This window comes from Eurypyga helias, unplaced genomic scaffold (genome assembly GCF_000690775.1).
Source record: "Eurypyga helias isolate BGI_N326 unplaced genomic scaffold, ASM69077v1 scaffold17190, whole genome shotgun sequence".
Classification (NCBI taxonomy): Eukaryota; Metazoa; Chordata; class Aves; order Eurypygiformes; family Eurypygidae; genus Eurypyga; species Eurypyga helias.
In genome coordinates, this window is record NW_010226502.1 from 5,373 (window position 1) to 26,869 (window position 21,497).

Consider the following 21,497-nt stretch of genomic DNA (forward strand, 5'->3'; position numbering starts at 1 on the left):
CCCGCTGAAGAACATTTGACTGCCAAAACAGCAAGAGCCGTTAACATCCTGAATTAACGGGCTTAGTGGTTTTCAAACGAGGTATTTTCATGATGGACATGGTGTGGATTCAGCAAAGTTCGCCCTTTAACAAATACAGTTTCAATTTCAAAGATTTGATTAGGCTTAATACCATTAGGGAACCATTACTGATTTTATGCTGTTGTCGTTACTGCTTTAACTATCAGTTTCTGAACCAAAAATCGCAGACAGTTGGCTTGACCAAGAGTCAAGGTTTAGGAATGCAAAAGCAAATCCAAGGTACAGATGAGCTTCAGATGTGGACAGGCTTCACAGGGTTTAACAGGCTCTCCAGAGTTTGTCAGGTCACAGAGGCTTTTTTATTTTGGGGGGTGGGGTGGGGGTGCGCGCGCGCGTTCACTTGTGTTTTCTGTTTGCTTTAAACACAGCTGGCCTCAGCCACAGCTATCGGAATTCCTAGCAGCAGTCATTGCATGCAACAATTAACAAGAACTCACAACAATCTTCTCCGGTTTATTGTATGCCATTTACAAAAAAACAAAACAAATGAGAATGATCTTCTTAATACGCAATCCTTGATCACCCCCACGTGTTTCTAAACCAGCCAGATGTTCACAGTTTAAGAAGCCAAATAATACTATTACTTTTTTTGTGAACGTTAACGGTGAAAGAACAATAATAATGGTTTTAGTCAATCATCATTAGTACTTGAAAGTACAAATATAAATTAAATAAGACTCAAAAAACTTGTACAATAAAACCAGCTATAAACAAAGCTAATTAAAAAGAACTCTCAACCTGTGTTGTGGGTTTCTTCTTGTTTTAAAATTAAAAGCAGTATTTATTTTTCTGAAGCATCCAAGTGAATGTTCATAGCCAGATGTCCTTACAAGGAAACACGATCTTCATTCTTTCCTCATTTTTTAATCTGTTTATATTATATTTTACTTCCGATTGTCTTTTTCTTCCTTGGCAATCCTCTTTGTCACACCACTGAAATACTTCTCACGGAACGAATTGTGTCCCCTGTATGGCATGTATTGACCATCCAACAAGTAAGAATGCTGATCTTGATCCTGCATGGTATCAAAACGCAGACATTAGGGTTTAGGGTAGTGTGTTCAGCGGGCACTGCCATTCGTTGTCCTCCAGAACTTTCTGGACAACTACAAGCAGCAGTGAAGTTGTTTGGGTTTTGTTGGGAGGTTTTTTGGTTTGGTTTGGTTGGTTTTGGGTTCTGTTTGTTTGGTTTTTACAATTCAATGGCAAACATTTAAGTCATTAGATTGATTAAAGAATTTCAAAAATAGAACGCTAAGGTTTCCATTAGGATTAACAAGAACATTTACATCCTACTGCAAAGTCTTAACATTTAACAAAAATGAAAATCCATATGCAACGGATTTTCATTTGACACTGATGAAATGCAAGCTGTATGCAGCTGTATGCAGACAGGGGTTTTTTTTGGGTGGGGTGGTGGTTTTTTTGTTGTGGGTTTTGTTTTTTTTTTTTTCAATGTACTCATTCAAATTTTCATTATTCTACACCGTACAACAAAATGATACAAGTTGTCAGCAGCAGACATTTGAGGTTTTAATAGTGCTGCATCACTGGAAATATCTCAGCTAACATTACCAGAATCCAACCCTGGCACGAACAAATGAGAGCACAGGTACTATGCCATGTAGCCTTTTATAAAGGAAAACACAAAGATCACTTTCTGGAGAAAATATCACCTGGAGAATCCAATCACTCAGAGGTCTGTGGAAGGCAAATACAGACAGAGAAGGAGCACAAATAACTAAAATGAGTTCCTACAGATACCAAAGTGCTACCAGAGGATTTTTAGCTTGTGCAGGATTCATGTACTTCTGAAAGTTAAAGTTGACACAGTAAATCCCTACACAAAACACCTGTTTGACATCAGCTAAGGACAGAGTTTAGAAAACTGGCCCATTATATATACAAAGGTTTAGCTCCTGGTGTACTGTGGCTTCACACAATTAAGATACTTGTCAGCTATTGTTATCAATACAATAAACAATACATCACACTCTAACCTGAGCACTAAAGAAAACTGATGGCAACTTTAAAAAGCGTTTAACACTTATGGTAATGTCACTTCATTATGCTCCATAGCAGGATGGAACTGAGATAAACAGTCTCACACAGAACTGAGCTGTGCAAGGAAAAAATAAAAACAAGCATACAACAGAACTAAACCTCTGTTCCACTAAATGTGTTTCAATGCACAGAATCACAGGATGGTTTGGGTTGGAAGGGACCTTAAAGCCCATCTAGTTAAAACCCCCCTGCCATGGGCAGGGACACCTTCCACTAGGCCAGGTTGCTCAAAGCCTCGTCCAGTCTGGCCTCCTCGTTACTGTGATATTTTTCAGCGATGCAGCATACAGACTGGTTCACTACTTAAGTTTCAGTGCAGAGTTATTTGTTCATATTTGGAAACAAGGTCCCTGTTCAATGCTTTAGCGTAAGTAGTAGGAACACGGCAGTAGATTTAAGTCTGTATTTTCACACATTACAGAAGTATTGCAGTGCAAGGATGAACCGGATTGCAGTGGACAATCTTCCCCTCCAGCTATTTTGTAGCCTGTCCAGGCTTTCATCTAGCAAGATCATCACCTCATCTTGCTTTGGATATCCTAAAATGCATTCTAAAGGAGTGAAACAAAAGGTTTTCCAACACAGCGAGATGTTTGTGTGCATGTACAAGTGCCCTCTCCTGGACACCATGAGATATTCCTACGAAGCTAGGTAGGAATCCTAGCAGGTACCAGCAGAATGCTACTGGCTTAAAATTAACTTGCTAAATGTTAAGTGCTGTGTGGATATCTAACATGCAAGGCATGAACATCAGTAGCTGCAGGTTAGTTCCATTTAAATAATGCAGTATTGGAAAACAGCAGGAGAAAATGTCCTCTGTAAACCCACTGCAGACAGTACTACCTATTGTCTTTTGGTCACCTGTGAGAGACTGCTGTCTCCAAGATCATTCTCAGGCTGCAAATCAACAGGTTTTTAACATGTCCACAGGAAAAAATAAAATACTACTGGTAGACAGGAAACAAGGAGGATTTAAGAAATGCTCCTCTCATAGCCAGCCTTTACCCACTTCTCCAGGTCTCTTATACAGGACCACTCTGATGAAAAGAGCCAAATTCAGAGCCTCTCCCTGAATTTGCAGGCCAGTAATCCTTCTTTGACCTAAACACAGAGCATATTCTTATACCTTTGGGGTGTGTTTTAATGACAAATCTACATAATCTGCTTGATTCGAGAAATGGGTGGGATATTTGACCCTGAAGGATAATGATATATGGGTCAACAGTGTTTTAACATAAAAATTAAGCCCTACGGCCTCTAAGAGGTCACACATCTGTACACCATTCATCTTGATTCCTTAAGTAACAAAATGCTGATTCAGGGTGAAGGGAGGAAGAAAGAAAGGAAGTACCCCCTCTACCCCCAAGCTGGTTAGGGCAGAGAGAGGATATGACATGCCAGAGCACAAACTTCAAGTTAAACACAGCTGTACGAGGAGCATCTGCATTCATCCAATGGAAAGAGGCTTGGTGCATCCTTCCACACCAGAGTCCATCTTGTACATCCACGCCTCATCAAACGCTGTGCCAATCATTGCTTGCTAGATGAGAGATCTGCACTCAGGCACGGGCTTCTTGGGAGACCTTACAGAGGACCGTTCTGGCCCACATCACAATAATTCCAGCTTACGAGCTCCCATTCTCTACCTCTCCCCCGTACAGACATGACCCCTCAGGAAAGACAGTAATTGCTCTGAATAAAAAAAGAACAATTTGGGAATTGCTTCTTAAAAAGGGGGAAAAGAAAATAAGAAACCCTGAGTTACCTGGAGATGCCACTCAATCCTGACGTTTACTAGTCAAAACAGTTCAATTAGCAACATGAGAACTGATCAAAGTACAAGGAATTCTTGGATTTCAGAGACTAATGATTTCTGAACGAATTCTAACTCAGGATATTTTATACCTACACAAGGAGCTCAATGGGTACAATCTGAACACTAGGGATAGGCTGCATTTCACTCTACAGAACTTGTCAAAAATCACCTCCATAAAACAATTTGTTGTCACTATTTGCTCTAGAATTTGCCTGGGCAACAGGCACCAGCTTGTTTCAGTAAAGCAGTCAAAGCAGCCAGCCAATCACCCTCTGTTCAGCTCCACCAGGAGTAGCATCAATTGGCAGAATATGCACCCGAAGCATTGGGTAGGAACGTTTTGCAGTAAGAGAAGGTCTCTTATGAAGGGTGGCAGTGACAACTCTCCCTCCAGTGCATTAACTGTCCAGCGCAGTTCATACGAATGGGGTTTTCTTCCTTTTCTCTGCTTTTTTTATTAAAAAAAAAAAAAAAAAAACACACCCAAAACACAAACCAACAAAAAACCCACGAACTCCCTTCCCAACAACCTTTAAATTCAGGGAATGAATGGTATTGGATCACAGTGTTTTGAGGGAGACAGTCTTTTCCTTCTCTTAACGTGACACACTGGAAGAGCAGTAAGAAGCACTGCTTGTGATACACAGCTGCATCTAGGGGTGAGGAGCTTCTTCCATTTATTTCCTTTGAAACAAGTGTACATAGTTTTCAAGGCATAAAGTCTGTGCTGGATTATTCAACACAAAACTGTGAGACCGCCCAAGAAACTCTTTGCAAGACCCATCAGCCTACTTGGCGTTAAGTCAGCTCTTTCTCCAGTCTGCCAGCACTACCAAGAAGACAAAAGATTTCTCCCTTTATCTGTAAAAGTCAGAACTGAAGATGGTGTTTAATCCCTGGTCATTCTTTATCATCATCCTTGGTTCTCACTTCGAATTAATAAGTTCTGACAACAGCAAACTAATTGCAAACAACAGTTATCACATAAAACTTTTGCTCTGAAATTTTTTCCGATGGCTTCTGTGACAACTGAAAACCAACACCTCTCTTGTCAAAAGTCCATTCCATCAAACTGCATTTAGCTAATTTGAGTCTTAAACACAGCACCTACTTGTTCAATAGACAAGACTAAAAAAAGGTGTTACAGATCTCTAATAAAAAACAAAAGAGGTTGAAGAAAGAGCAGGAAGCTTAAAGATAACAAGAAAGATTTGTTTTTCTTTAAACGTTGGCAAATATTAAGTGAAATTCTAAAGGTTTTTATGTCTCCAGCATGCCTCAGTTCAGCCTCAGGGTAATTACCCACATTCAGGTTTTGTTTAAAAACTGAAAAACCCAATCTTTCTCGTCTTATCACATCTTCCTACCACTCCACATCTGGTGCTGGACAGTAGCTACAGAAACCACTCGTACTAACGTTACACAGCTATAAACAACGCTGAGCGGTTTCCAAATCAGGGACAACAGGGTCATATCCAGGAACAGACACTGCTAAATGCAGTAGGAAAAATTCTACACCAGTAACAACTCTGGAGTGACCGTGTGATGTGGAAACACGGGACAAATTCAGCGTGACAGATTTGTATGCCTGATGCTCCAGAGTCCTTTCATGGGCAGTCATATTCTCAGAGTTCCTCCTTCAGTCAAATTTTCCGTTTCAGCTAGCTACGTTATTTTTAACCGTTTCTGTTGGCTTTTGTCAATGACAGATGTCTCTTCCAGTATTTTTTTTTTTTAAGTATTTCTGATCAGAAGCTTCAGAATTAGGTAGCACTTACCAGCCAAATAGATACCACATATTTCGGTAAGACAGCCAGCAGAGGAATGAAACAAGTAATTTGGCAATAGCTGAAGTAATTCAGCACAGGGAAATCAACAAGAAAACAGAAAGCTAGGCACACTGTTGTCAAGAAAGGGAACAAACAACAACACTACAGTTAAACAAACACTGTTAGCAAGTCCACGCCTTCTGAAAATAGTTGGTTGATCACCAGATACAGATTCCCGAGAACCCTTGTGGTAATAATGCTGTAAGTGTTTATACTCCAATTCTCCTACTGACTAACCACCTACCGGTTATCTGACATTTAAATAAAAAATAATGATGGCATTCAGGTATAGGTGGCATAGACTGAGATATTTCAGTTGTACATTGCTATACTTTTTAAGGCTTTTGAAAAGTAAACTGGCACAATGGAAGGTACATTTTCACTCGATTCAGGCTGGGACAATTGCTTCAAACCTTCTCTGACCTAAGTAGAAGACTGAACCCTTATTGGATCACAGTCGACAGACATTACAACACAAACCCACTTGGCCAACAGCTCCTCATTCCTCCACTATCACTGTATTTCAGTTCTTATGTACAGATGCCACCGTCTTTGGAGAGCTGAACTTGTGTTTTCACTGCTTCAAAAAGAGCTCCCCTCACAGTTCAAGGAGGGTAGACTTCCACACAGTCCTGCCTGCTCCAACATCAGTTAGAAAGTTTTATTTCAGGTTTAGAGAGATACTGGGGAGATCCACATCCATTCAGTACCAGAAAGAGGGGCACTCATGTCCATAGAAAAAAGGAATACATCAGGTTAGTAAGCTCCCACCTCCTGTCACAGAATGGTTTGGGTTGGAAGGGACCTCAAAGCCCATCTAGTTCCACCCCCCCTGCCATGGGCAGGGACCCCTTCCACTAGACCAGGTTGCTCAAAGCCTCATCCAGCCTGGCCTTCAACACTTCCAGGGATGGGGCATCCACAGCTTCTCTGGGGAACCTGTTCCAGTGCCTCACCACCCTCTCCGGGAAGAACTTCTTCCTGATACCCAATCTGAACCTTCCCGCGTTCAATTTAAACCCGTTACCCCTTGTCCTGTCACTACAGGCCCTTGTAAAAAGTCCCCCCCAGCTTCCTTGTAGCCCCTTCAGGTACTGGAAGGCTGCAATGAGGTCTCCCCGGAGCCTTCTCTTCTCCAGGCTGAACAAGCCCAACTCTCTCAGCCTGTCCCCATAGCAGAGGTGCTCCAGCCCTCTGATCATCTTCGTGGCCCTCCTCTGGACTCGCTCCAAGTGGTCAATATCCTTCTGATGTTGAGGGCTCCACAGCTGGACGCAGCACTCCAGGTGGGGTCTCACAAGAGCAGAGTAGAGGGGGAGAATCACCTCCCTCTTCACTTCTCCAATTCTGCCCTCAGAGTTTTAGAAGACTAGAAGTTGCTCGCTGGCTACTGCTAGCTGCCCTCTACAAAAGCTGCCTTTGTTCGCTTTTATTACCATCACTATAACTCGAGACTGGGGAGAAGGGGAGTTACTAATGACCACCTTGGCTGTCCAAAAAAAAAAAAAAAAAAAAAAAAACCTAACATTGGGGTCTCACAAGAGCAGAGTAGAGGGGGAGAATACCCAAACAAGTCTTCTGCTCATATTGAGCACATGGCTGGAAAAGTCTATTCGCATCAACGCTGCGTTCAGTTAAAAAAAAAAAATCTATTCCAGTTGGCACCATTTCCCCATAAACTTCAGCAGAACAGACTGGATGCTTACAAGACAGTGAGTTATATACCACAATTTGTGACGTTTTTAATCCAACATTCATGATCTTCATGCTTATGATTAATCACAATAGATCAATACCTCTACCAGACACACTCACTTTTTACATTCCCTTTGGTCTCCTTTATATTACAAGCACAATCAAACTGCACCACCAATTCCACGCTCAGTAACTGACTGATTTCATCTCTAGTTAAGAGTTTAGAGTGATAATAGTGAAATTGAATTTGCTGTGAAATCTGCAATTCATTATTGCTGGCAAACACTGGGGAAACCGAAGGACTGCATAACGACACTACATGATTTGTAAAACTTCTTAGCCACTTGCGAGTACTACGCTCAGCTGAATTAAAAGGCATTTGTGAGTGCCTGCTACAACCAGTTCAGTAAAGCAGACAGAAACTGTCTGGAAACATAAATGCCTGTATATTCATAAAAATTCACTCTTTCATTTGAGAGAAAGAAAAACAGCCAAAGCTCCAACTACCGAATTTTATGCTCGTATCTGGTGAGTCAGAACTATCCAATTCAAAGGTTATCCAAGTTATTAAGATGGGAAAAAACACGTCCTAGCTCAGGGACATTGTGCGGGGGGGAGAAATCTTAGACACCAAACAACAAGACCCTAAGCCAAGCAGGCACTAGCTAAGGAGGCAATATGTATTTTGTTATTTGGACAGGTTTTGCGCCATCAGAAACAGTTCAGGGGTCCCAGTATCTTTAAATTATCTAATAGACATCTGGAGTCCTGAGCGTAAGCACCTGCAGAGTTTTATCTAAGCAGTAAGCCTGCCAGCTAGACTCAGGTGCTCAGAGTTAAGCATTTCCAGACCTGAACCTGTCAAAAGGAGGTACTGAAGAACAGGTGATGAACAAAGCAACAAATGATGAGAATCTTTTCCCAGAAGGTTGGATACATTTTTTAAATTAGAACACGTTATCCCTCAGCACTGGCAGCAATAAACCTCCTGCAGAAAACCTCCACGAATACCCCAAGACATACATGTCAAAAACTTTCATAATTTACCCTCTTTGCTACCGGTGAAGTTAGCAGCTATGGCTCTGAACTCCACATACAGCCTTTTAAGACAATTCAGGTGTTGCTTGAGAATCTTGGCCGTCATTAGCTTTATGAACGCAGTGCTGAAACCCTGCTGTGTTATTAGTGCAAGCACCATGCAGGCACAGCAGTCTGACTGTATCTCCTGTGGTTTAAAACAGCTCTTCCAACTGACAAGGAACGTACTAAAACCACTTGCTTATCGCCTGTGTGTGTCTTCATCAAGGATTTGCTTCACCTTTGTTCAGCATCTCTTTTAACAGCATTAGGTGAGAGAAGCAGCAAGAATGGGAAGGAGACCTGAATGCAATATTCCCAAGTCTCAATGCCTCAGGAGAGGCACTTAGCATATCCCAAAACAAAAAACAAGCCAATGTGCTTCACTGTACTTATGTCACAGCTCCAAAATTATTTCAAAAGCTAGAAGTGTACCACTCTAAAAATGAAGTAACAGAATTGAATATGTTTTACCCATACTGCAAGGCCCACAAAGGCACTTGGGCACCAAATTACACTTTAGAATCAATGGGAACTTAGGCATCTCTGTAGATGGGATTCAGAGTTCAGTTTTCCAAGAAAAGCATATGCAACTTTCACAAGTAACTGTAAGTTCAAAGATCAATTTCACACTACTAAGCAGCTCGCTCAGGATGAAAAGTATATCAAAACTGAGGAAAAAAAAAAGAAAAGACCAGAACGGTCCCTTAAATCATCACCTGATTTATTTTAAAGAATTTGTGGGAATTTTACAAAAGCTCCAATTCTCATCATAAAAAAAACTCATGTGATAGAAATAAGGATCAAATGCTGAATAGCACAAACTTCTCATTAACGCAATAGCCACTATGTTACACAGTATCATCAAGAACTCAAGCTTACCTTGAATTCTTTCACCTTTTCCATGGTTATCAGGCGCCTTGATGTGTGGCTGGAAAGCATCTGCTCACAGTTGCTAATCAGTCTCAGGCACGGGTGGCGGGGAATGATCTCTTCTGTATATCTGGAAGAAATAAACATTCATACAGCTGTGAGCTCATGAACTGGAAAACCTGCATCTGAAACAAAATTCATACAGATTTTTCACAAAATGGCTTGCACTAGAAAGTTGCTATACATTTTAATCTGATTAAACAAATTCAGGTATTGGTGCTCTGCAGTTCTTATATCATATATTCCAATCATCTTGTGACAGAAAATGTGTAGAATAAATTAAAGCCTCACCATAAAGAGACACACACACACATTTTCTACATGTATTTACGTGATGTTGATGTATGCACACAGGCCTGCCTGTATAATTTCAAGTAGAAAATCTCTCAGCCAATCAGGCGTAATAAGTTATCCCATCAGGGGCTGTGATTTTACAAATGTATTCCACAGTCAACACATATAAAGTTGCAGGAACAAGAGACTTAACTCTGGCTCCCTAAAAGGAGACCATTAGACTTCAATTCCATATCGAATTAAACCAGCTCTGTGTGTTACAAATGTACCACGTCACAATTACTTTTTCTAAAGGAAAGAAAAAAACCCCATCCGTGATCTTTTAACTTCAGACGGTAGCAACACTGGATCGCAGTTAAATCCTGGCTACAGAAGCAAGCAGATACAGTGTTTTAAGTGCCTCCATCTCATAAGCATACTATTTTCTACTGAAACAGCTTACTCTAGATTGCTTTCAATCCCTCTCTTTCTCCAAATGCTGGAAAGGGAATTTAAGGATTTCAGAGCTTTGCACTGGACTACAGGAGCAATAAGCATTAACCTAGCTAATACGATAAATATCAGATCAGACATCCTTCCTATACACCGAAATACAGATCAGCCATTTAGTCTTAGTTTTTGTAGGAAGTTTTCCTGTGATAGTTACTACAACGTAACACAGAAAACGGTATATGGTGCTGGCAGTGACTGTGATTTCATATAAAATGCTTGCTCTCGTGATCCCCCAATGCTTGGGGGTCAACACAAGACAGACATTAAGAAGCAGAACTAGAAAACTTTCACTCCTATCACTAGACTTAAGAGATACAAAGGAGGAGCTTCATATTTTTCCTGTAAAAATGTGTATTTTCTGAAAGCACCTTACAAAGTAAATGTATAGTTCTGGGAGAAAGAGAAGTCAAATGCAACACAACTCAAAATAATACCCATCTAGGTGCTGATGGGAATCTTGACATTTCTTAAAGACAACAGTGAGCTGTTAAACAAGTAAGACAACACCAAATACAGACTTGTACATAGGAAAAAAACCCCACAGTGCTGCCTCTCTGCATTGTTCCAAAACTGCCAGGTTGCAAAACCACCTTTCAGTCACTTCTCATGTGAAATCATTACTTCTGCTATGTGTAGTCAGAACATGCTTTTTACAAAATAGAATCAAATAAATTCCCAACTAGTTTTTTTTTTTCTATTACACAATACTTTTGATGCATCCAGTACCACCAGACTGCCTCACTCTTACAAAGGTAGGCACTCTGCCACATCATCCTAAAAGTTTCTCTTCATAACCATATAAAAGCCTGACTGCAAAGGAATTAAAAGAATTCAGACTGAACAATGATTTCAATGTCAGATTGAAAGAGTAAACTTGGGAGTGAGATGCTATCTAGCAGAGGGAGAGATCACTATCGCTTTGTTAAAAAGCCTTGTCTGTTAGCATCAACGCATATACTTCTACATTCTTTCAGGTAAAACTCAGAACATTATCAAATACGAAATACAGTACCGGCGATTTTAACAGACATCCATTTTAATCCAGTTTTGGTTTTAATTTGAGGTAATACACAAGGATCTCAAATAACACCTGAACCTGATGGCAGGTGTTGCCAAGGGATATCTGACAGCATAACATGTTAGTAGACAGTACTTTATCTTCCCCCCACATACTTGGCTTTAATGTTTGTTCCCGTGTTCATCATTACAGCTGAAAACAGTGACTGTACTAATATTCTGTGCTAACAGCATGACTTCAGTATTTCAACTTTCATTGCATTAAATCAATTCACAGTAGTACATACAAGTTTACTTTTTAAAGAAGCGACTCAGCTGGAGGTTGAGAGAGCTGACCTCCCCAAAACAGCAAACAGAGTAGAACCAGACTGTGGAGTTCACAGTCACCTGAAGTCAAACGCTTTATACTGCTGTACTGAGGAGACACGCTATCACCAGTGTTCAATGACCACACAAAAATCTCTGGTATCCTGACAAACAGAATAAACTCAGAAATTCCAGTTTATCGACATGGAAATCTGAAATTTACAACCAAACATGGTCTGTCGGGGTTACATGTGTATAGACAGATGTTTTGAAAAATTAGCTGCAATACTGTTAATGGCATTCATTATTTTGCTTGTGAATAGTCTTACAAAAAAAAAAAAAAGCCTAAGCTACCGATTTTATTAAAAAAAAACCCGCAAGCTACTAAGTGCACTCTTCTGCTAGGGAAACATGAAACAGAAACGGCTCCTTTTGATTTCCAAATTTTCAAAATGAACGTGATAATTAAATGTAGAACTGTCAGTAGCTATTTCCATGGTGAAACCAGGGACAACCACCACTTTGTGTATCCGTATAGTTTGACTGTACATAGAAACATAGGACATTTTAGAAGCTACCTTCAGAGCACATCCACACCTGGAAGATACTCAGAAACAGCTACTGTATATCAACTCTCCTCTTTACTATACAAGTTTTGAAAACAAACCAACCCTTAAAAACTTCTCAGAGATGCTGAAGTAAGGTATGCAAAGAGATGTCTTTCCTTTTACAACACCGTTCTAATCCCAAGCACTGCATCCCGCAGTCTCTACTGGCAGCCCTCAGCCTAGCAGGCCGCTCCCCTACGCTTCCTGCCTCTCACTGCCATCTCTTGGTCACTTGACTTCTGATTTCTCAGAAGAAAGCTAAATTAGTAGTACCAAACCCCAAAGAGCCAAGAACGCCCTGTCATGCATCTCTATCAACTACTCGTAGAAGCACCTATTAGTAAGATCCTTGCCACTACTATCTTAGAAATCTATCTGCAGTTTGAAAGTCTAATTTTCTCAGCTTAAACCTCAACCCACTGAACATGCATTTGCAAGGACACGTGAAGGTTTTCTTCTTTATGGTAATAGTCAGGAATTGCCTCCATCCAAAAACCTTATTTCCAAATCTGCTTTCCCTCACATAAAGTTTTAAAATATGCAGTCTGGGCATGACATATAAGTGCTAGTACTGTGGAAGAAGTACCAGCCGTCCTATGCCCCACATGAAAGCACAGTAAGAACGTCGCATCCACTCTGACCTACTACATAGCAGAAATCAAGGATACATACTCAGGCCTGTATATCGGCAGCCAGTACACTAATCTTCCTCCCATCACCAGATATTCTGCCGCAAACTTCAGGAGGTCAAAAAAGATGTCACTTAGATGATAACTGGATGAAACGAAGATGTGATTTTCTGTGCTAAACAGAAAATTTACAAGTTAAAAGCACAGATAAAGCCTGCATTTTTAATTTTTTTTTTTTTTTTTTTTTTTTAACTCCACACCAAACCAAAGATTTGCAAAACTACCTAGGACAATCCAGGAGCACAACTTCTACTGTAAGAAATACAAGACTTCCCAAATTCCCCCTTCCCAAATTCCCCTGGAAGTCAAAGAATCACAAGCACGTTGGGAATAGTTATTTCGCACAAAATCTTTGTTAAGGGCAATTTAGAGTAAAAGGCAGAAGACAACGAAGGCTGGGCAGTTGAGAAGCCATGTGTTATCTCTGAAGAGAAAGGAAATCCAACAGAGCAGGTTAAAGGAGAACAGAGGTATTTCATTTTAGACTGATTTTGCAGCTTGCAGGGACTGAAAAGAACTTTCTGAGAATAGCAAACACAAGGGAATGGTGACTCACAGAGACAAGAAAAAGGATGTGAAATCTGAACGCATGCAAATGATAAGCAGGGAGAATAAAAACAAGAGGATTTCAGGAAGTGACATACTAGTTTTGCAAAGGGCTTTTCTTCTTTAATTATTATTACTACCATTTTTTTAACTGCTGAGAGCCAACCAAGAAATAAAGATTCTAAAACTGTGACGGGGTTTCCATTGAGACAGTTGTATTCTACATCAGACGAGACAGCTTACCTACCTTCTTTCAGCTGACTTAACTGTTTCCTTTTGTGAACCCGTTCTGCGAGTAGCTTCTCTGATACCGTACGGTGCTACACAAAGCAAATGCACAGACAGAGTTGAGAAGGTCACCCTTACTCCAAATAACATACAGTTATATCCTACGTACACATCAGTGCACGAACTGTTGCTTATACAAAGTTAAAAACCAGGAAAGCTTTTACAAAGCAAAAGCTGGTAAGGGTAATTCCTTTAAGACCTATTAAAAGTTTCTTGCTCCAAATGTGACTTTAACACTGTTTCAAAGAAAGCCCTTCAGCTATAAGAGGCTTCTTGCAGCCTAGACATTTGCTGCACTACAAAGGACAATGCTTTTCTGTTTTATTCATTAGAAGATATTCCTTACCACTTCGATGTCCGACAATCCCATCCTCCTTTCTTTGACAGACATAAACAACTCCTCTACAGCACTTGGCTAACCTTTTGCAAAATGAAATTGTATATATTGCCAACACATTACACAAATGGTAGTTCTCGCACAAGCAGATAAGATGAGCCAGAGGTGGCTTTTTCTCATACATATTTGCATATTTCTAGTAACATAACATATCTATTTTAAGTTCAACACATTCATTTTTGTGAGACTTGTTTCTGCATCATGGAAGCACCAATATCACTATTTCGTAAATGCAGAAGTTGTAGAATATTAATATGACTCAGATCTGAGTTTGCAAATTGTGTCACATTATATTAGAATATTAATTATATTAATATTCTATTAATATCCATTCTAATATTAATTATATTAGAATATTTGTCTTATTGCCAAACAGGCCAAATAAAAATTAGCAGGCAACCCACAAAGAAAAGTCACACTCCCTGTTCCTAATTAATATGAATGTGTCATCATAAGAGCCAGCACTAAGGATCAGAAATTGCTGTATCAAGGTCTTTTATTTATTCCCTTAGCCTCTACCCCCTCTGATGCATGACAAATGGTGCTAAGTACATACATTTCTAAAAAAGCAAAAGATCCTTTCAAACGGTTAGTGCTTCTAGTAGTTAAGTGTATCAGAAACACATTAAAAAGTCTCGTTGGAAGCATTCCAGCAGCACTTAACCTCGGTCTCCAGAAGTCCACCAGAGCTGCGTGGCAGACTCCAGTGCATTGCAGATCAAGCCCTAACGGCAGCATGGACCACTGTGGTAAGAAGCCCCCATGCAGCAACAAAGTTACGCCCCTACTGAATGAGACTTCTTCGAGGGACAATTTTCAGCCATACAGATTTCCGCTGGCAAACATAATATCCCCTCCATGGGAGAAAGCACTAGTGCTGGCTTTGTTACACATTCGTAACTATCCTTAGAATAAATGCAGAGATGTCAAATGCAGGTGCAATTTCCACAGTGCTGCTCTCAACAGTCATCTTTTGCAACTTGGAAACTGCAGACCCGAGTGCTCATCACGACAAGAAATCAGCATGCATAGGCACAGACACAGGCAATTACCTTTCAGTCATTGTTATTAGGCAACAAAAAGCATTAACGAACTTACGATCTGTAATGATTGCATCAAAGAGCATCCCTTTTCGCCATATTGGTCTTGAGGAATCAGAAACTAGCGCATCGAGGTAGTATTTCTCTAAACCATACTGTCGGAGATTCGCTCTGATATTTTCATCTGGCCCTCTCCATTTCTGGTTCTTTCTGCTTGCCTTGCCTGGGGACACAGAATGGAAAAAAAAAAGCATACTCAACAACAAACTGCTTCATAGGAAAAGCTTTCATATACCCTACCATTTATTTTAAAGAATTAAATGTCACGTACAAACCCAGAGTTTATCTCCTGTCTCATTCTATTCACTCACAAGTATTTGCGATAAACTTCACAAGTAGCAAGAAATAACGAAAATACATATGAAAAGTTCTGCTGCACCACCTGCACAGGGTGTCACAGAACACCTCTATAAAAACGCTGGTTTGTAACGTGTTCTTACTATCCGTCAGACATAAGCCTGTCCAATAAATCAGGTACAATTTGCACTGCCGTTTTTCAGAGAATTAAGAATGGGATTAGGCATCCTGGGTCAGGTTACGAGAAGCTTCCTACATCACAGGCTAAGAAAGAACACAGCCACTGGAATTATCATTCAGAACCTTGTTTTGGTTTTCATTATTCCTTTTATTAAATATTTCCTGCTTTAAAAAAAATAAGAGAATAGCTTTGCTGGGATACATGTAAAATGGTCAATAGAAATAAGCATGACCAAATAAATCCTGTGAAGATTAATATTGCTGTAAAATCCACTATCATCTGCTACCATCAGTATTCCTTAATTGCAGAGAGTAAGTTTTCAGTGGCTTAGAAACATGGAACGTACCTAATCCATGGATTGTGTTGTAATCTATATCAGTGCCACACACGTATGCTCCAAAGTGTGCTGAGGAGATGAGAAGGCCACCTATAAGGGGAAGAAGAGGGGAAAACCATAAAGTGCCATCATAAATGTTACCTGGGTGAGGATTTTTTGCTCAGGAACTTCAGGAATTTACACCTGTAGCACACTAGACCCAAAGCTAGACCCAAGAAAAAGAAAAAAAAGAAAGAAAAAGAATTAAAACCACCATCAGTTAGAATCACTATGCAACTATAAACAGTAACATTTAGGTCCCGTGTCTGCTCTACCTGACCTTCCTTATCTTGCTATGCCCCGTGTCACACCTTATCTCTGGAGACTGCTCTTAGGAGTTTGCTTATGGTTTTCTGTATTTCAAGGCAGTAAGATCCTTTCGTCATTACATGAACCAAAACTTTTAGTTCTACTTTGCAAGCAGCAGAATTTCTAATTGTTGGCAAGCAAACTGAAAAACGATCACCAAAGGAAGGGCAATCCTACTGTGTCTGTTCCCAAAGTCATTCTCCTGAACTGTCTCTAAAATCAAACTTGTCTAATATGGCCATTCCCTGAGTAAGAAGCCATAGTCAAGAACCTTGTAAATGTAAATATCTCCAATGTAAACAGCAGTATCAAAAAAAAGTTCCTGTAATTGTTTTGCAGTGTGAAAACTACACACAGATGCTTTTTTCTGTGAGTATGCTGGCTATTTTGTCAGTACATTCATTCGTGTGCTCATCCTGCAATAAAACTAGGGTTTTTTAAACATTACTACTGTGATCTGCTTTCCTAATTAAAGGAAAACAAACCCTAGCGAAGAAGCATGTGTGATTCCCATTTGAAACCAAGCAATGGTTGAATAACCCACAGAAATGAGCAAACATTCTCTTTAACAGCTTCCAAATGAAAAAAAAGGACAGACAGCAGAAGACTTCCCAAGAGCTGTGCTGTCTCCTCAATAAGGAGGTATGTAGCTAAGCCTAAATGGTTTAAAACGGAACAGCGACCAAGAACAAGGCTGCGAACCCCACACTACTGACGTCAACTGCTTACGGATATAAACAGTCCTGCTCAAGCCAAGGGGATGATGGCTGCAGGACGAAGCGTTGACCAGCACAGGGAATGGCGCCCAAGCCGGCTGTGCGGGTGACACCAGTTCTCCCCTCAGGGAACGGTGCCCAAGCTGGCTGTGCGGGTGACACCAGTTCTCCCGTTCACTGGCAGTGTGGAAAGAGGCATCTCAGGTGGCTGCGCTGCCCCACACGACCCACTCAGCACCAACAAATCCCTAACACGTACTGTGTGCGCAGGCTAGGGATCCCGTCTCAGGGCACTAGAAAGCTCCTACATCATGTGCTAATGAACTCTACCAAAACTGAAGGTGAGGGAGAAAAGAAAAAAAAAAAAATCCTCTGCTTGCTCAGGTGAAATGGATCAGGGAAAAGCAAGGTTACTCACCCCAGAGGAGTCACCCATTTCCCTTCTCGGCTGCAATCCCTCAGAACAGATGGGCAGTACCTCCAGAGGGTCAAGACAAATTTAGCTAGCCCTGACCCCAAGTATGGCATACCACCTAGTCCTATAAAAAAAGTAAGAAGAAAGTACTTTGCCCATCTAAGAATGTTTTTAATCACGGGGAGGGGGGAAGTTAAGAAAACATGAACTTACAGCTTTTAATAAATCTCAGCTAGTACTAACTCAATCGTGTTCACACAGAAGGTGCATGAATACTTAAATACTCTACTATGGCCAGCCCTTTGATCTACTGTATCAAACAGGTGTATGCAAAGGGTTAATCAGAGAATCACTGTGCCCCCTGATGACTGTTAGCAGACTGATGATGGTACAGAACTTCATGACTGTCTATCGTTCCCTGTTTTCCCCCATCTCTTTAGCACAGATGAGGGTCTGGTTGTACCACTATCCTCCAGGATGTCCATGAAAAAATTCATGTCATTTAGCAATTACGCAACATTACGAACTGGCAAAGGAAAAGCAGGGACAAACACCTTCCAAAGGCACAATCACTAAGCTTACCGAGATAATCAGAGCAGATTGCCTAGGAGGAAGAACAAAGTATCCAGGTAGATGACTTGATTTACTCTTCCAGAAACCTCCAGGCTTCCTTCTGCCCAACACTGAGGAAAGCGTACCTAAACAGTTTATGGAAGTTACATCCTACAACTCCCAAACACGGCCATTCCAATTTTGCTTTATAAAAAAGGGGAATCAACTCTCTTAAACCATACTAGTCAAAAGCACTTTTCATTCCAAGGTCAAATTCCAATTGTCCACTCTTACACCAATGTGGAAGACTTGCGATTTGGCTCACCCAGCAAAACCAGTTTCCAACAAGCAAGCACTATTTTGCAAGGCCGTTCTAATCTGGTACTATTTAATCTTTTCAGCATGAAAAACAGGAAGAAACCAAGCCAGGCATTAAAGTTGCACCAATAAAGAAATCTGTACAGCAATTTTGTCAACGTATGCCTCAAATCCTGATCGTACGTTCTCCCAACTCAAACCCACTGCATCACTCCCAACTCTGAGCTACCTCCCAAAATTCCAGTGGCAGAGCACTTGTTGCACAGACAACCTTGAAAATCCTCTAAAGGACCTCAAGAGAGACTAATGAAATTCCTGGGGTTTATTCACCAAAAGTGGGTGCAAAAGCCGCTGTTTAGTCATAAATACACATTTACTGACAAATGGTGTGCCACCCAGCATCTTCCATGTCCCTGTGTCCCTTTACCCTCAAGCCTGTGTATTACAGCTGCCTATGCAATAAACCCATAAAAATTGCAATTCAAATCATTAGGCAATTTGGGAAGAACTTTGCATGTTACACTTTTGAACTGAAACATGACTTAACATTTATCTTGAATTTCTACAGCTTCGCCACTTCTATGTGATTTTTCTTCCTCTAACTTTAACCTTCCTTTATTTTTTCCTACAATTTTCACTCCCAAGACAACAAATGCTCTCAGAGAATTTTTCTGTGATATAGGCTCAGCAGATTTTTGTAAAAAGACATAGAACCGTAGACACCAAAACAAAACAAACTGCTCAGAGATGAAGTAGAAGAATTTCCTCAACCTTTCAAAGAGTACTAACCATCTGCAAGGAACACAGGCACATGGAGGAACAAGAAATTTCAGAAGACATTATTATGTATGCACAAAAAAAAAAAAAAAAATCAGGTCATATATGAAGAAAAATTTAAGACAAAACCATGTATTTCACTGAAGCCTGGTGCTTCTGAAAATGTTTTATCCCTGGTTGGTCTTCTATGGTACAGGGAAACCACAAGCTAATACGAATTTGCCCTACTAGTGACTCTGTAGTGTTGTCTTCTCTCCTGCTAACTTCTCTGCAGTGATTTCTGCAGAGACTTCTCTTCATCTTCCCGTTAATGTAAGTATTTTTAATCGTATGCATCTCAAATGTGGTCTCCTTGATCAAAGCTTAGCAAAATCTAGGTCAGAAACACAGCCTTTCTTATGCTTTTGAAGAAACTACTATAGGTATCTTAACACAACATGCTCTGGTATGATTAAATGGCACAACCTGACACAATAGATCTTTTTCACCTACAGAAGAGCCGAGTTTCCCTTCGGTAAAAATGATTAGTATGCCACACATAGTAATATGTGGAATAAAAGCTCCCCCTCCTGGCTTAACTATGAAAAGTTCAGCTGGAGGCAAAAGCACCGTGGGAACAGTATTATCCCAAAGACAAGACATGATGGTACAAGGAACTGGTCACTGCTGAATGCTATGACCTACTGCTATGTTGTGTTATACACCCAGAAATGCCCTCGGCACTCCTCTGAATAGCCACCTCCAAAAATGCTGCTCCTTGTAAACATTCTGAAAGTGGCTGCAGGGAATGGTCTGGCCAGATTTCAGTTCTTAGTCACTCTGGATCTTAACCAGTACCTGACACACATGAACTGGTGTTTAAGCCACGTTACATAAAAATAATGCAGTGAAGACTTGTCAGAAGTGTAAAGTAAACTGTTTACATCTTCTGAAGTAAGTGTCCTTCCCCCAAAATCCCTCAACAAAACATCATTTTGCTTTTGGTACCATCTCAAACCTCACCCAAGCACCAGAAGCCACGGCGCCAGGTAACAGCGTGCTGCGCGCAGTAACACAGTCTCCCAGCGTTTCCCATCAGTAGGAAAAAAAGTATAGTGATACCTGTTCCAACAAATGGATCATATACAACATCATTGGGTTTTACTCTTCCATGGTTAGCCATAATGAAAGACAGGCAGGCGTCCATGCTGGTATTTCCAATGAAGTGTCTCTTTTTTACACTGTAGGACTCAATAAGTTCTCTTTGGCCATCGGCAATCTGTTGAAACATTTAAAATCACTGTCAGGTCTCAGATACAGGATAAAGCACACAGGTTAACAGACTTGCTAAAGTGACACCATCCAACAAACAGGAAACTCTTCATTTCACGACACATCACTTCGCTTTCTGCCGTCTGAAAACACACCACATTTCTTTCCAAGCAGCAGACATCTTGGTTCAACACCTAAATAAATTCTTCTAGGCAGAGGTCAAAAATATACAAACAGTTTAGAAGGAAATTTTTTCTGAAGAAGTAACAATTAGAGCAACTTTGCTACTATTCTAGGTATCAAAAAAACAATTCAGAGCTAAAAGAATTTCAAAATGACGAGGAGTGCAAGTGCGTGTTAACACATGCGTGCACATACACGTGCACATCCTTAAGGTTACACAGAATTTCCATCTTCACTGGCTTTTCTGTCACCCTCAAAATCTAAATTTAGGCTAGCACTTACAGATCAGAATTTACTGGAAAAACAAAGAAAGACCAAATGCTAGCATTTTTACATCAGGCTTCCAAAATACGTTGAAGAGGACCAAAGCACTCTAAAAGAAAACAAATTCAAAAGCTCTTCCAACACTATCCCCCAGCTCTGGCCAACATCAGTCTTCCTGGGTAAACAAAATGCACTTGCCTGTTTTTTTCAGGCTGGTTTATTCGTTTTTAAACACTTCAGGAATCCAGCACAGATGGGAAAACAGTTGCAATGTTTTGCAGTATTGTCACAACCCAGGGTGCTTTCACATTGATCACAGGCATGAGGAATATTCACAGGTGCTGAAAGATCACTTGGATCTCTCACTTCTCTGTGCACAGCCCCTGACCAGATCTGTACAACCTCAGCAGAGGTTCTACCTCCTTCCAGCTGCCCTCCACCCAGGACACTGCAAGCACATATTCCCATCAGAATCCACACTGTCATTTTGGAAGATGTCCTTTGGGGAACCACTTTTTCCTCATAAGAAACAGAAGCCCAGATCAGATTTCCACAGGACACCCTAATAAAGCAGCAGGTTTGGAGTGCATACACCCAACAGGCAAGAAAATCATAGAATCACAGAA

At 40.6% G+C, this 21,497-nt stretch overlaps 1 protein-coding gene across 1 annotated transcript; it reads right to left on the minus strand.

Moving 5' to 3' along the window:
- Positions 1-514: 514 nt before the first annotated feature.
- On the minus strand, positions 515-20,431 carry TRMT11 (tRNA methyltransferase 11 homolog (S. cerevisiae); the record flags this gene model as incomplete). The annotated part of the gene is made up of 7 exons (XM_010153386.1): positions 515-1,097; positions 9,445-9,565; positions 12,885-13,016; positions 13,695-13,767; positions 15,231-15,395; positions 16,057-16,137; positions 20,275-20,431. Coding segments are annotated over 7 exons (861 nt in total), but the record flags the coding sequence as incomplete, so codon positions are not given.
- Positions 20,432-21,497: the final 1,066 nt, after the last annotated feature.